The sequence below is a fragment of the Hyperolius riggenbachi genome, chromosome 2 (assembly GCF_040937935.1).
Source record: "Hyperolius riggenbachi isolate aHypRig1 chromosome 2, aHypRig1.pri, whole genome shotgun sequence".
Classification (NCBI taxonomy): Eukaryota; Metazoa; Chordata; class Amphibia; order Anura; family Hyperoliidae; genus Hyperolius; species Hyperolius riggenbachi.
The window spans coordinates 337,377,333-337,393,861 of NC_090647.1; the positions used below are offsets into that span (position 1 = coordinate 337,377,333).

General features: G+C 45.5%; 1 protein-coding gene across 1 annotated transcript in view; it reads left to right on the forward strand.

Moving 5' to 3' along the window:
• Window positions 1-16,529, forward strand: part of BLTP3A (bridge-like lipid transfer protein family member 3A) — a 75,479-nt gene that overhangs the window by 26,810 nt on the left and 32,140 nt on the right. The window contains exons 3-8 of the mRNA XM_068269403.1: window positions 9,243-9,281; window positions 12,751-12,842; window positions 13,264-13,453; window positions 13,537-13,674; window positions 15,269-15,433; window positions 16,304-16,472. Of these exons, the coding sequence (XP_068125504.1) occupies window positions 9,243-9,281; window positions 12,751-12,842; window positions 13,264-13,453; window positions 13,537-13,674; window positions 15,269-15,433; window positions 16,304-16,472 (793 nt within the window). The remainder of the gene's footprint in view (window positions 1-9,242; window positions 9,282-12,750; window positions 12,843-13,263; window positions 13,454-13,536; window positions 13,675-15,268; window positions 15,434-16,303; window positions 16,473-16,529) is intronic.

The following is a 16,529-nucleotide window of genomic DNA, read 5'->3' on the forward strand; positions in this document are numbered from 1 at the left end:
GTGAATCCCATTCCAAGCCAACCTATCCCTATTCACCAGTAAACTATAAGTACGAAAAATCAATCCCTGACTCCTGCCACAGTATAATATATTGTAGATTTTCAAAAGCAGTAAAGGGAGTTTGGGATGAGGAAGGCAACAGAGAAATTAAATAATGTTTAATTTGGCAGTATCTCAGATACCCCTCATAAGGGACAGGGCGGGTAAATCGAAATTGGAAAAACAATATTAATTTATCAGCCAGCCAAAATGTATTAGCAGAAGAGCTAGGAGCATCAAACTCAGGGGAAAAATCCATACTTCTGACATGAGGTGTTACGCTCTTGTTTTGTTAAGGCACAAAGTCACCACGTAGTGATTTAATTATGGGGAATAAGGAACCCAGTGCAATAGAAGACATTCTGAGGTCCGTTACTCCTTACAGTTTACACTAGCTAAAGGTGAGAGAGGTGCTGTCTAAACACTGGCCAGTACTTTTGGCTGATCCCAGGCTTTAACCCTATGTTGGAGAGAGGCCTATGATGGTAGCATGAGTTGCAGCTAACTTGAGAGATATGCTGGTTCACTCCCCGTATACCCATGAAAAAAATTAAACATGGCTAACTAGAAGGGTACCTAAAGGGATGTTTAAGTGTGGTGAGTGCTCTGTGGTATGGCTAAGGCTACTAACATTTTTACTATACTGGGAGTAAGGAGTGGGAAACCAGCAGTTTTATAAACTTTAACTCTGTGTGCAGGGGCGTACCTAGAAATCCCCGGGCCCCCCTGCAAAAAAAGAAAATCCGCCCCCCCCCCCTCCTAGGGCCCGCTCAGGGACTTTTGGGGGCCAGGAGGGGTCGCAGCATAAGAGGAGAGTGTGGCAGATCATTGGTGGCAGCAGCGGCGGCGGCAGACTGAATACATTACCTCCTTCTCGCTGGAGGTAATGGCAGGGGGTCACATCCCCTATTGTTACGCCAGTGTCTGTGTGGACTGTATACCAGTTAACCTTTTTCCGACCGCGTCACGGCGATGGGCGTGGCCGCGGCGCCAGCCCCAGGACCGCCTAACTCCGATTGGCGTAAAGTCCTGGGGCTGTAATCTGCATGAGATCTCTCGCACGCTGCGCGCGCATCTCATGCTCGGAGGGCGGAGCTCCGCCCCCTCTTCAGTCTCCGAGCGGCTATTGCCGCTCGGGAGACTGTTAGACGGCGATCACACCGTCTATTTACACTGTGCAGCGCTGCGATGAGCAGCAGTGCTGCCCTGGGGGACAAGAGAGCGATCGGCTCTCATAGGCAGAAGCCTATGACAGCCGATCGCTGTAATTGGCTGGCTGTGGGGAGGGAGGGAAGGGTTTTAAAGAAACAGGGATTTTTATTTAAAAAAAAACAATAATATTTATTATAAAAAAAACAAACATGGGGGAGCAATCAGACCCCACCAACAGAGAGCTCTGTTGGTGGGGAGAAAAGGGGGGGGGGGGGAATCACTTGTGTGCAGTGTTGTGCGGCCCTGCAGCTTGGCCTTAAAGCTGCAGTGGCCAATTTTACTAAAAATGGCCTGGTCACTAGGGGGGTTTAGCCCTGCAGTCCTCAAGAGGTTAATCTGTTCGTGCAGAAAGATTTATGTTGCCATGACCGCTCATCAATTAAAGAAGGGAATCGAAGAGCATCTTAGCAATATAAGAACTATCAAGCAAAGGAATGGGGAATAAAGAAGCTGTGTGCGGAGCATTTTGGCAAAGTACACTGCAGGAATCCTGCCGTACTTACCTTCAAGAGTAATATATAAATTACCAAGTAATAGGAGAGGGGGAGATAAGGAGAAAATCCTGGTACAAAAAGATTGTCAAAGGATCTATACACTTGAAGCTATTGCTCCAGCCGAGCTTAACAGGAAACTGAACTTTGCTACATTCCTATGAGCCTGAGATCACTAGAGAAGGCCTAGTGATGTTTTGAGATTGTCCCTGGTAAATGTATGCCCCAATATGGTTAATCAATTGGTGGTCATGGACAATGCATGCCTTTGTTCTGAAGTGTGTTGCCTGCTGGACTAAGCACTGCTAATGGGGAAGCAACCATTGGTGAGAGAAACATAAATTATGGTTTGGTGTAGAGGACTTGATATCTCGCCATGGAAACTGAGAATGTTTGACCAATGAGGAGGCTGGGCGAGGTTTAGGCTGTTGAAAAGATTTAACGTGAGAACAGCAGGATGAATGATGCAGGGCTGTGGAGTCGGAGTTGGAGTCTGAGTCGAGGAGGCAGGGCAATTTTGGGCACCCGGAGTTGGAGTCGTAGATTTCATAAACTGAGGATTCGGAGTCGGCTGATTTTTGTACAAAATCCACATCCCTGTTAAATATTAGACTAAGGAGTCGGAGTCGAGGAGTCGAGTCTGAGCCATTTTGGGTACCCGGAGTTGGAGTCGGAGTCGTGATTTCATAAACTGAGGAGTCGGAGTTGGAGTCGGAAGATTTTTGTACCGACTCCACAGCCCTGGAATGATGTGATCCTGAGTAGTATGGGCCATTTGCCATCTTCCTTGTGTGCGAGTCCACACGTCAATTGTATGGGAGTGGGAGGACCTACCTACTCTACCCACCACTCGTTCCAGCATTTGCATATACATAGCATTGACCAATGACCCGCCACGCACACCCTGGTGTGGATGGACGCAACACGTTGGTCAGCGGGGCCACATCTCATGGCTTGTGGAGCGCTTCAAATGGTTACACTGAGCGGGCCCCTCTACTGTCCAGTGTGCACATTTTATCTGGCCAGTGAGTTCCCAGCGCATCACCACTGGATGCCCGGCGAAGACACGTGCAAGAAGTGATGTCGGATAATAACAGCATGACCACTGCACCTGTAGATTAGGCAAGGATGGAGATGTGACAGTTATCCTACAAGGTGGCATGAGTAATCATTTCAGTGAGGCCCACTACATGGCTGAGTTTTGACCCAGTTGTAGCTGCACTCCTGTTTCTCCCAAACTAAAATAGCCGGACACTGTGTGAGGGTACTGGTGTTTGTGAGGGAGAGTGTGTATGGTATGCAGGCTGTCACTTTGGAACACTACACAATTTTAAAGTGGGATAAAACTCTGACATAACATTCAATAAAAATGTGTTTTCCTACTTTTTATTACCCATACAGTTACCGGTATATTTGCTTTTGTGCACAAGTAATATTGCCTGATAACAAATTACAAGTTCCCAAAGTACAGTGTATCTGCTCTGAAAGCTGCCATTGCATTTTGTTCTTAGAAATCTTCTAGTGATTGTTTTTCAAAGGAGTGCATACTACAGGCAGACAAAGCTCATTTTCAGCACTGCTAGAAATGTAGCAACAGAGGACTGTAAACAAAAGATAATGTTATCACCTCTTTGGATGCGGATCATACTGCTGGGAGCTGTTTTTAACTGTTTGAATGACAGGGCTGTGGAGTCAGAGCAATTTTGAGTACTCCAAGTTGGAGTTGGTGGTTTCATAAACTGAGGAGTCAGTCTGTACCAAATCTACAGCCCTGGTAAGTATTAGACTAGTCAAAGTCAAGGAGACGGAGCCATTTTGGGTACTTGGAGTCTGATGATTTTTGTACCAACACCACAGCCCTGTGTTGGATGCTGTAAATAATCTTTTAGAGCAAAGAAGAAATGCTGGGTTTTAAAACTTTAACAAACCTAATGAGTCATAACACATTTCTTTGGAAAAATCCATATTACCCAAAAATAAATTATTGTAGAAATTAGGGGAGCAAGGTCATATGGGGATTTAACAGATAACCACGATTTAGCAGCATTTACTACCGTTTTATTAGCTGCAGCAAGCCGAGGGAGGGAGGCTAACAAATCTGAGGATGTTAACCACTTGCCGACCGCCCACGGCCGATGGGCGGCGGCAAAGTGGACGCCGAAAGGACCGCAATACGCCCATGGGCGTTGCGTCCTTTCGGCATGCCGGGGGAGCGATCGCGTCACTGGTGACGCGCGCTTCCCCCGGCAACTGGCTCAGTCCAGTTGCGACAACAACCCGCCGGCCGTTCGGAAGCGCCGGCGGGTTGTTAACCCCACGATCGCCGCATACAAAGTGTACAATACACTTTGTAATGTATACAAAGTGTATTATTATTATTATTTATTATTTATTGTATTTATAAAGCGCCAACATATTACGCAGCGCTGCACAATAGATAAATGGGTTAACATACAGGTAGAACATACGGAAACTCACAACAAAACAAGATCATGCAAATGATTTGATAACAATACAGTGTCATAGGTCAAGATAGAGACTGTTCGAGTCTACAAGAAGGGTGGTTGTGAGTAAGATTGCATAATCAAGATGGATACATTAGGGAGGAGGGCCCTGCCAGAGGCTTACAATCTAAAGGGTGGGGTGGAGACAATAGGTGCGTCTTTTGAGAGGGGGTCTAACAGAACATATTATGATACTGGTGTAGGGGGGTATGCGAGCGTGAAGAGGTGAGTCTTGAGAGCTTGTTTGAAGGTATTAAAGGTGGGGGCGAGTCTGACGGCTGGTGGGAGAGAGTTCCAGAGAGTAGGGGCAGCCCTGGTGAAGTCCTGCAATCGTGCGTGTGACTGAGTTATGCGTGGTGCGACTAGGCGCAGGTCATTGGAGGATCGGAGGGGGCGGGCTGGTATGTGCCTGTGGACCAGATCAGAGATGTAGGTCGGGCAGGTCTTGTGCACTGATTTGTAGGCCAAGCACAGGATTTTGAAATTGATCCTAAAGCTGATGGGGAGCCAGTGTAGTGCTTTACAGAGCGGAGTTGTAGAGGCACTGCGGTGAGAAGAATGTATCAGTCTGGCTGCCGCATTCATTACCAATTTAAGTGGGTCAGTACGGTTAGAGGGGAGGCCAGATAAAAGAGAATTGCAGTAGTCTAGGCGGGAGATGACAAGGGCATGGATAAGGAGTTTAGTGGTGTCAAGTGACAGGTAGGAGCGGATCTTGGAGATGTTGCGGAGGTGGAAGTTGCAGGATCTGACAATACCTTGGATGTGGGCTGTAAAGGAAAGTTCAGAGTCCAGAGTAACGCCTAGACAGCGGGCTTGGGAGGTAGGGTGGATAGTAGTATTTTCAATAGTGACGTGCAGATCTGGGAGGGGTGCAGCTGTGCGGGGTGGGAATATTAGAAGCTCAGTCTTGTCCAAATTAAGCTTCAGGTACCTGGCAGCCATCCAGGAGGAAATGGATGTGAGGCAGGCAGAGACTTTGTCCATGGTAGAGGAGGAGAGATCTGGGGTGTGGAGATATATCTGGGTGTCGTCGGCATACAGGTGATAATTGAAACCCATGGAGGAGATGATTTTACCAATTGAGGCAGTATAGAGTGAGAACAGGAGTGGTCCTAGGACGGAACCTTGAGGAACACCAACTGAGAGGGGTGTAGGAGCGGATGAGGAGCCATTGAAAAATGTTGTGAAGGAGCGGTTGGAGAGGTAGGAGGAGATCCAGGCTAAGGCTAGGTCCTGAATGCCCATTAGCTGGAGGGAGTGGAGGAGGAGGGAGTGGTCGACAGTGTCAAATGCCGAGGAGAGGTCCAGGAGGAGCAGGATGGAGTATTTACCTTCGGCTTTGGCAAGGGCAAGGTCGTTTACCACTTTGGTGAGGGCTGTTTCTGTAGAATGGGCTGTGCGAAAACCAGACTGCAGGGGATCGAGAAGGGAGTTGGAGTTAAGGAAGTTGGTCAGGCGTTGTTGGGCCAGGCGTTCAAGAATTTTTGAGGCAAAAGGGAGGAGAGAGATTGGGCGGTAGTTGGATGGCAGAGCAGGGTCAAGTGAAGATTTCTTTAGCAGGGAAAGCACAGTGGCCTGTTTGAATATGGAGGGGAAGATGCCGGTGGAGAAGGAGAGGTTGAACAGATGGGTGAGGACAGGGGCCAGATCAGAAAAATGTGTGCGTATTATACAGGCTGCCTCCTGCCCTGGTGGTTCCAGTGTCCGAGGGACCACCAGGGCAGGCTGCAGCCACCCTAGTCTGCACCCTGATCCTGCTCCCCCTTCCCTCTGATCGCCCACAGCACCCCTCAGACCCCCCACTGCCCACCCCCCAGTCCACTGTTTGCACCCAATCACCCCCTAATCACCAATCAATCACTCCCTGTCACTATCTGTCAACGCAATTTTTTTATTTTAGGTCCTAACTGGCCCCTGGGGGCTCCTGATCACCCCCCCCCCCACCCCTCAGATTCTCCCCAGAGCCCCCCCCCCCCCCCCCGTGTACTGTATGCATCTATCCCCCCTGTAATAACCCACTGATCACCTGTCAATCCCCCCCATCAATCAGCCGCTAACCTGCCCCCTGCGGGCAATCTGATCACTCACCCACACCATCAGATTGCCCGCAAACCCGCCGTCAGATCACCTCCCAAGTGCATGGTTTACATCTGTTCTCTCCTCTAAACACCCACTAATTACCCATCAATCACCCCCTGTCACCACCTGTCACTGCTACCCATCAGATCAGACCCCTATCTGCCCCTAGGGCACCCAATCACCCGCCCACACCCTCAGAACGCCCTCAGACCCCAGCCCTGATCACCTTGCCAGTGCATTGCTTGCATCTATTCCCCCCTCTAATCACACCTTGAGACACCCATCAATCACCTCCTGTCACCACCTGTCACCCCCTAGCACACCTACTCATCAGATCAGGCCCTAATTTGCCCCGTGTGGGCTCCTGATCACTTGGGACCAAACCCTCAGATCCCCCTCAGACCCCCTTCCGATCACCTCCCCAGTGCATTGATTGCATCTATTTTCCCCTCTAATCATCCCGAGACACCCATCAATCACCTCCTGTCACCCCCCCTAGCACTCCTATCCATCAGATCAGGCCCAATACACCCTGTCATCTAAGAGGTCACCCTGCTTATGACCGCTTCCACAAAATTCACCCCCCCATAGACCACCTGTCATCAAAATTTGCAGATGCTTATACCCCTGAACAGTCTTTTTGAGGCATTTGGTATCCAGACTACTCCTCACGGTTTTGGGCCTCTAAAATGCCAGGGCAGTATAGGAACCCCACAAGTGACTTCATTTTAGAAAAAAGACACCCCAAGGTATTCCGTTAGGTGTATGACGAGTTCATAGAAGATTTTGTTTTTTGTCAAGTTATTTACACATACCCATGCTGGGTGGGAGAAATATCTCTGTAAATGACAATTTTTTTTTTTATTTTTTTTTACACACAATTGTCCATTTACAGAGATCTTTCTCCCACCTAGCATGGGTATGTGTAAAAATACACCCCAAAACACATTATACTACTCCTGAGTACAGCGATACCACATGTGTGACACTTTTTTGCAGTCTAGGTGCGCTAAGGGGCCCAACGTCCTATTCACAGGTCATTTTGAGGCATTTGCTTTCCAGACTACTCCTCACGTTTAGGGCCCCTAAAATGCCAGGGCAGTGTAGGAACCCCACAATTGACCCCATTTTAGAAAGAAGACACCCCAAGGTATTCCGTTAGTAGTTTAGTGAGTTCATAGAAGTTTTTATTTTTTTTGTCACAAGTTAGTGGAAAATGACACTTTGTGAAAAAAAACAATAAAAATCAATTTCCGCTAACCTAGTGACAAAAAATAAAATCTTCTATGAACTCACCATACTACTAATGGAATACCTTGGGGTGTCTTCTTTCTAAAATGGGGTCACTTGTGGGGTTCCTATACTGCCCTGGCATTTTAAGGGCCCTAAACCGTGAGGAGTAGTCTAGAAACCAAATGCCTCAAAACGACCTGTGAAATCCTAAAGGTACTCATAGGATGTTGGGCCCCTTAGCGCAGTTAGGGTGCAAAAAAGTGCCACACATGTGGTATCGCCATACTCAGGAGAAGTAGTATAATGTGTTTTGTGGTGTATTTTTACACATACCCATGCTGGGTGGGAGAAATATCTCTGTAAATAGACAATTGCGTGTAAAAAAATAAATAAAAAAAATTGTCATTTACAGAGATATATTTCTCCCACCCAGCATGGGTATATGTAAAAAATACACCACAAAACACATTATACTACTTCTCCTGAGTACGGCATTACCACATGTGTGGCACTTTTTTGCAGCCTAACTGCGCTAAGGGGCCCAAAGTCCAATGAGCACCTTTAGGCTTTACAGGGGTGCTTACAATTTAACACCCCCCAAAATGCCAGGACAGGAAACACACCCCACAAATGACCCCATTTTGGAAAGTAGACTCTTCAAGGTATTCAGAGAGGGGCATAGTGAGTCAGTGGCAGATTTCATTTTTTTTTTTTTTTGGTCACAAGTTAGCAGAAATGGAAACTTTTTTTTTTTTTTTTTTTTTTTTTTTGTCTCCGTGTCATTTTCCGCTAACTTGTGACAAAAAATAAAATCTTCTATGAACTCACCATGCCTCTCAGTGAATACTTTGGGATGTCTTCTTTCCAAAATGGGGTCATTTGGGGGGTATTTATACTATCCTGGAATTTTAGCACCTCATGAAAGTCGGAGATTCTTCAAAATGGGAAAATTCACTTTTGGCACCATAGTTTGTAAATGCTTTAACTTTTACCCAAACCAATAAATATACACTTAAAGTTTTGTTTTTGTTTTTTGTTTTTTTTATCAGACATGTAGCACAATAAATTTGGACAATAATGTATACAGAAATTTTACTTTATTTGACAAAGTTTATCACAGAAATTTTAAAAAATCATTTTTTTTGGACAAAATTCATGTCTTTTTTGATGAATATAATAAAAAGTAAAACTCGCAGCAGCAATCAAATAGCACCAAAATAAAGCTGTATTAGTGACAAGAAAAGGAGGGAAAATTCATCTAGATAGGAGGTTGTATAACCGAGCAATAAACCGTGAAAGCTGCAGTGGCCTGAATGGAAAAAAGGCTCTGGTCCTTAAGGGGTAGAAAGACTGTGGTCCTCAAGTGGTTAATGTGGACAAATAAAAAGGATCAATTGGCTCAAGCCTTATTTGCTTCAAATAATTTATTGAAGGAATTGCCATTGTAAGCCAAATTAAGCTTCCATTAGCTTAACAGAAAGGCAAGGCAAATTAATGGGCATGGCCACCAACTTAGCAGTGTTAACCAATAAGCCAGTTTGTTTTGTTTTTTTCTTTTTTTTTTGTGTGCAAATGATTGCATCCTTATGTACCATACATTTTGATGTGTGACAAAGCTATAGATGAAAGCTTTTTATTCTGAGTTCAGGTCTGCTTTAACAAGCTGTATTTTCTGTGACAGATACAGTGGACCAAACTGAAAACTCATCCAATATGTCTGGTAAGTAGTGAATATAATACAGATTCAGAATAAACCTTTCTTGTCTACAAAATAGTATATACCTAGCAAGGTAAAAAAAAAAAAAAGTAATACAAAACATAAGCAAACCTTTGATTTTACTGACAAAAACGTTAGATACTTCCCTTTGTAGAGGGAAGCCTCTGTCTCTTCCGGAGGCGTCTCTGATCCACCACAACAATCTGCTGCTGGCCGGGGCCATTTTCATTTTTGTGGCAGCGCTTTCGACTGTGAACGAGCATTCCCACACTGCGCAGGCTCACTGATGGCCCACTCTTACAGACCAGCACGGAACGATTTGTGAATAGAGGGGAACGCCATACACAAGCTGCTCCATGCAACTGCGCAGTGCGGGACTAGAAAGTGGCCACGCAAACCTATTTGACAAGCACATGTGAAATAGGTTTAGAGAGTCCCAGCACTGGAACGGAGCTCCGGGTGGATGGAGGAAGCCTCTGTATACATATGCTAGATTATTATTATTATTTATTGTATTTATAAAGCGCCAACATATTACGCAGCGCTGCACAATAGATAAATGGGTTAACATACAGGTAGATTATACGGAAACTCACAACAAAACAAGATCCTGAAAATGATTTGATAACAATACAGTGTCATAGGTCAAAATAGAGACTGTTCGAGTCTACAAGAGGGGTGGTTGTGAGTAAGATTGCATAATCAAGCTGGATACATTAGGGAGGAGGGCCCTGCCAGAGGCTTACAATCTAAAGGGTGGGGTGGAGACAATAGGTGCGTCTTTTGAGAGGGGGTCTAACAGAACATATTATGGTGCTGGTGTAGGGGGGTATGCGAGTGTGAAGAGATGAGTCTTGAGAGCTTGTTTGAAGGTATTAAAGGTGGGGGCGAGTCTGACGGCTAGTAGGAGAGAGTTCCAGAGAGTAGGGGCAGCCCTGGTGAAGTCCTGCAATCATGCGTGTGACTGAGTTATGCGTGGTGCGACTAGGCGCAGGTCATTGGAGGATCGGAGGGGGCGGGCTGGTATGTGCCTGTGGACCAGATCAGAGATGTAGGTCGGGCAAGTCTTGTGCACTGATTTGTAGGCCAAGCACAGGATTTTGAAATTGATCCTAAAGCTGATGGGGAGCCAGTGTAGTGCTTTACAGAGCAGGGTTGTAGAGGCGCTGCGGTTAGAAGAATGTATCAGTCTGGCTGCTGCATTCATTACCAATTTAAGTGGGTCAGTACGGTTGGAGGGGAGGCCAGATAAAAGAGAATTGCAGTAGTCTAGGCGGGAGATGACAAGGGCATGGATAAGGAGTTTAGTGGTGTCAGGGGACAGGTAGGAGCGGATCTTGGAGATGTTGTGGAGGTGGAAGTTGCAGGATCTGGCAATACCTTGGATGTGGGCTGTAAAGGAAAGTTCAGAGTCCAGAGTAACGCCTAGACAGCAGGCTTGGGAGGTAGGGTGGATAGTAGTATTTTAAATAGTGACGTGCAGTTCTGGGAGCGGTGCAGCTGTGCGGGGTGGGAATATTAGAAGCTCAGTCTTGTCCAAATTAAGCTTCAGGTACCTGGCAGCCATCCAGGAGGAAATGGATGTGAGGCAGGCAGAGACTTTGTCCATGGTAGAGGAGGAGAGATCTGGGGTGTGGAGATATATCTGGGTGTCGTCTGCATACAGGTGATAATTGAAACCCATGGAGGAGATGATTTTGCCAATTGAGGCAGTATAGAGTGAGAACAGTAGTGGTCCTAGGACGGAACCTTGAGGAACACCAACTGAGAGGCGTGTAGGAGTGTATGAGGAGCCATTGAAAAATGTTGTGAAGGAGCGGTTGGAGAGGTATGAGGAGATCCAGGCTTAGGCTAGGTCCTAAATGCCCATTAGCTGCAGGGAGTGGAGGAGGAGGGAGTGGTCGACAGTGTCAAATGCCGAGGAGAGGTCCAGAAGGAGCAGGATGGAGTATTTACCTTCGGCTTTGGCAAGGGCAAGGTCGTTTACCACTTTGGTGAGGGCTGTTTCTGTAGAATGGGCTGTGCGAAAACCAGACTGCAGGGGATCGAGAAGGGAGTTGGAGTTAAGGAAGTTGGTCAGGCGTTGGTGGGCCAGGCGTTCAAGAATTTTTGAGGCAAAAGGGAGGAGAGAGATTGGGCGGTAGTTGGATGGCAGAGCAGGGTCAAGTGAAGATTTCTTTAGCAGGGGAAGCACAGTGGCCTGTTTGAATATGGAGGGGAAGATGCCGGTGGAGAAGGAGAGGTTGAACAGATGGGTGAGGACAGGGGCCAGATCAGAAAAATGTGGGCGCAGAGAATCAGATGGGACCGGATCTAGGGGGCAGGAAGTGGCAGGTGAAGTTGCCAGCAGCTGGTTGACTTCCTCCACCGTGACAGGATTGAAGGAGGTAAGGGTTCTGTATACATATGCTAGATGGTTCACTGCCGAGGCAGATGTTCAGGACTGCCTCTGCCAAAAATCTAGGGTCTGTACAGCGGCCCCAATGGGTCAACGAGAGATCTGGACTGTCAAATCATCTTGTACAAGTGCAGACTGAGGCCGTTCTGCTTTGCCTCCACTGTCATGTGCCGCACTGTCATCTATCCACCCCCCTCCATAGCAAAACAGCAAGTCATTCGCCTGCAGGCTACTAAAGCATCTGTCGAGCACATGGCTCCTAACTGTCAAACAAGGGATAAAGTCTCGATCGCTGGTAATAGTCCTTGTACATGCTTACAAGGCATTACTTGTTCTGTGGGAGTGCCATGCAGCATATTTGTTATTTCTTGGTGTTACAATACAGGCTACCTTTATGTAAATACACATACACTGAGCCGGCCGCTCAGTACTTGTCGCGTGCACATTTGTGTTTCTCCGCCGGTGCTAGGACTCTCTGTACAGAATACATATCCAAGAGCCCCATCGGAAGCATCAGGCTTGTATTGGTTTGCAAAAGACCAATGGGAATTCTCCCTGAGCCCCAGGGAGGATTTTCATTGATCCACCATTCATTGAGCCAATGAGGATCCTCCCTGGAGAGGGAGGCTTCCCATTGGTCTATTGCAAACCAACTGTAACCTGTTTTCTGATAGGGCTCTTAGAGCTGTATACTTCTTTTGTGCAGTAAACTGAGCGACAGTGGCAGCCTCTGCTTTTAATTGTAGTGAGTTAGTTTATGAGGATGAAGATGAATGTCCTACCTACCATAGCCACATCAGCAAAAACAATTTCACCCTATTACAACCCTTCAAATTCCGGTTGTTTTTTGGGCTGTCACTGTAAAATTGTGATTCGTGGGGACCTACTTGGAGATCTATGTAAAAAGACAGATTAGAGAAGAATAGAAAGTTTTGCAGATAACAATTTTTGAAAAGAGAAATAAAGTGTAATGTAAATGTAACTTTGCGCCCATTACAAAGAGAATTTTTGTCTTTGAATATTTTGTACTGGAAACTGAGTGACCATGCTTGTCTTTGCTGATACTGTAACCAGATGCTGGATAAGGTAGAAATTGAAATGAAAACGTGCGAAGATCCACGGCCTCCAAATGGACCCTCCCCTATTGCCCTTGCTGCAGGCCAGAGGTGAGCTTTCTTTTTTTTAATAGTCTTTCTTAGGCCTCTTGCCTTTTTTTTTATTCTTATTTTTTTATACAATCCGATTTTTAGCAGCGTGTAGTACTTTTTTTTTTTTTTTTTTTTCCTAATCAGAATAAAAAAGAAATGCATGTAGTTTGCAAGAGGCCTTAGGGCTTGTTTGCATTTTAACTGATCAGTTGTTCTGCAGAAGTGCATTGTGAAAAAAGCTTTCAGTTAAAATGTGTAGATGTCTATTGAGCCATAGGGAAACATGGACATTACCTTCACCAATGCTCCACATCAATTAAAGCTAACAGCAACTGATACAATGTAAACCAGCTTTACAGAGCAGGTCATCTGTGTACAGAATGTAATGCTACTTCTGCTCGTTCATCTTTCTTCGTCTTACTTCTGATATGCATTGTAGTGAATACGGATTTGCAGAGAAAGTGGTAGAAGGCATGTTCCTGGATATCGGCTGTGTTAGTATCAAGATCCAGTCTCACACGTTTCGTGCATCAGTACAGCTATGGCAGCTTCAAGGTTATAGTGTAAGCCCCAGCTGGCAACAGAGTGATCTACGGTTTACCCGCCTCACCCATCCAGAGCGTGGAGAGGCAAGTTTGACTTTTTCACTTTTCATGGACTTACCATAACCTCCGAATGTCTAACTCTGACTTCTGGTTTTCCTTTTTTTTAGGTCCTTACATTTAAACAAGTGACATGGCAAACCCTTCGTATTGAAGCTGACGCATCCGAAAGCTCAGATGATGCCCCAACAACTCCTTTACGCTTGCTTACAAATGGGGGAAGACTGAATGTAGCGCTGAAAAGAAGGGTAAGATTCTGTGCCTGTACCCATCAGTGCTACATAAGCTGCTTAAAATGCCTTTAATGTCAACATGCCTCAATACACAACCATATGTACGTACACTAAAACCTGTACACAAGCAAGGGGACACTACACAAGCTGTAATCAGACTAATGAAAGATTAATGATTAGGGTCTGTGGATTATTGTACTTCCACATTTACCTTGGATACATTTAATGAATGCTGCAATCTCTGAAATACAAGGTTTTGCTTTTCCTTATATAACTGAGGAAAGAGTTGCCCCCAAACATATAGGAAATGGATAATCCTAAATAATAAGGAAAATTCTTACCACAAAGGAAGCAGATAATTTGTATGAGGGAAACAAGTTTTTTTTATCATTAATGTATGCCTAAAACAGATAACCGATAGATCTCTGCCTGCTTCTTCAGGTCAATACACAGTGTCTGAAAACAAAGTGTAGGAGCTGGGAGCACCTACAGCCTATGTTTTTTGGGGCACCTCTTCCCTCCTTGTTATTTACAAATACCTCCCGTACAAAATACTTTTTTGGGAGGTGCAGTTTTAAGCTCCCTTATAGCTATTTTTGTAGGGTGTGACCCTGCTGACCTTAAAGAGGCTCAGTGATAAAGGAAAGTGCAGCTTTGATACTTACCCGGGGCTTCCTCCCGCCCCATAAACACGTCTTTACAAGTCGCCGTCCATCCGCAGTCTGCCATTGAGCCCCGGTGAGCTCCATTACCAGCCTCCGTGACGTCAGTCCAGGTCTACTGCGCATGCGCGGGAGGTCTGCGCATGGGCAGTAGACCCTGACTGGCATCGACTGAGGCTGATAACGGCACTCACAGCTGCTGAACGGCAGACCGCGGGAGGACGGTGAGAGACTTAGACGATTTTATGGGGCAGGAGGAAACCCCGGGTAAGTATCAGAACTGTACAGTCCTTCGTCTCTAAGTCTCTTTAAGACCTTATTATTATTATTATTTTTTATTTATATAGCGCCAACATATTCCGCAGCGCTTTACAAAGCACAATAAGACAAGGGGAACATAGATACAACTAACAAATGTACAGCAGAGTTCCAAGCAGCACAAATATTGTTACAAGAACAGTTATCATTAGGAGGATGACCCTGCCCTTGCGGGCTTACAATCTAATGGGTTGTGGGGGACACACTAGGTAAGGGGGTGGAGGATGGATGAGGCAGTGATTCTTTGCCTCTGATTACATTGTGACAGTGAAGTAAATAAGGGCTATAGAATGTTATAAGTTTGTCTGAAAAGGTGTGTTTTAAGAGTGCGTTTGAAGATGTCCAGGTTTGGAGCATGACGTACAGAACCTTAAAGAACCCCAGTGAGGACGGGCTTTAACCCAGGTTTGGGAATATTACTCCACAACACCTACTACCTACTACATGGTGCCACAAAGTACTACACTATTCGAGGCTCCTGGGGTCTTTGTGTTTTTTGTTTTTTTGTCTTTTCTGAAAGGTTTTTTGGAGCCCCCAGAGATCATCCCATTTTTGAATATAGAATCTGAGCCTTAGGTCACTTGTGTAATGTAATTATTGTGATATTGTTCTTTTTTTATTCCGTCTAGACTAAAGACTGCATGGTGCTATCCTCCAAGCTATCCTTTTTCTTAGATGAACTGCTTTGGGTCCTCACAGACTCCCAGCTTCGAGCACTACTCTCCTACACCAAATCCTTAAGTGAAGCAGTGCAGAAATCGGTGAGACAGAGAAAGCAACTTGGGGAAACTCAGGTAAGCATGGCCATTAATGAACAGATGTCTCACCACAACAGGCAGATAAGTAAGCCATCTGGCCGTTTTTTACTATTTCAGTTGGCCTTTTTGCTCATACAAACATGTTGTTCATCTGTATCAGCACATGATGGTCTATGGAGAGGGGAAGGAGGAATATTAGCGAGCTGCCATGCCTGTGGTGGGACGTATCAATAGTGATTGTCATGGTTTTAAGCATTCATAATCGCTAACCAGCTCTCTGTGAATGTCGGGGGGACATCTGTACACACTTGAAATAGTATTTAAAATGATCTCAGAAAAATTGTTTTATAGGTGATCTGAGTTGCAAGTATTGGCCTTTATTGGTTCCAACATTAGCATCTATGCTATAATACAGTAGATAGCCATATTTGAAAGGTAAAATAGTGTTGTGCTTGGAGGTTCGCTGTAGACAATGTCAGCATGAAAGGCTTACGCACATATCTTACTGCATTCCTGTACACAATTGCAGCTGACTGCCAGCAAGCCCTGCCCAGCATGACTTTACTCTGCTTCTGAATTCACGCAGAGGCTGCTGTGGAAGTGGAAAAAACCTGGACTTTCACATTAAGAATTATAATACTCATCAGAGTTCACTGAATCCCCACTTTGGAAAATTACCGGTAATGAGAAAAGCATGTGTACACTGCTATCCATACACAATGCCACGTGATAATAAAAGTTGTCCAACTTCTGTGTAATAGAATAACAAGCAGATTGAATGTATTGTTCAGATAAAATTGGATAGTGTATGGTCACTTCTGAATGCCAAAGAACTGGTTCCAATTTATTTTATTCTTTAGGATGGCTTTTAATTCCTGCTCTGAAATGTCTTCTCTATATTTACAGGCCTCCTCTCCCACTGCCCCTCCACCATGGTCGGCCTCCCCTCCCCGTTCTAATTCCTCCAGTCTTGGCCAGTACTTTGATAAGTTTGATGTGAAGGAGACCTCTTACCATTTGGTCATCTCAAAGCTGGAACTTCACGTGTGTGATGAAAGCCAGACAAGGGGTACAGGTATGAAGTACATGTGCTGCAAAAAACGTCTGTTCTATGGATTTTGGTACACAGTTG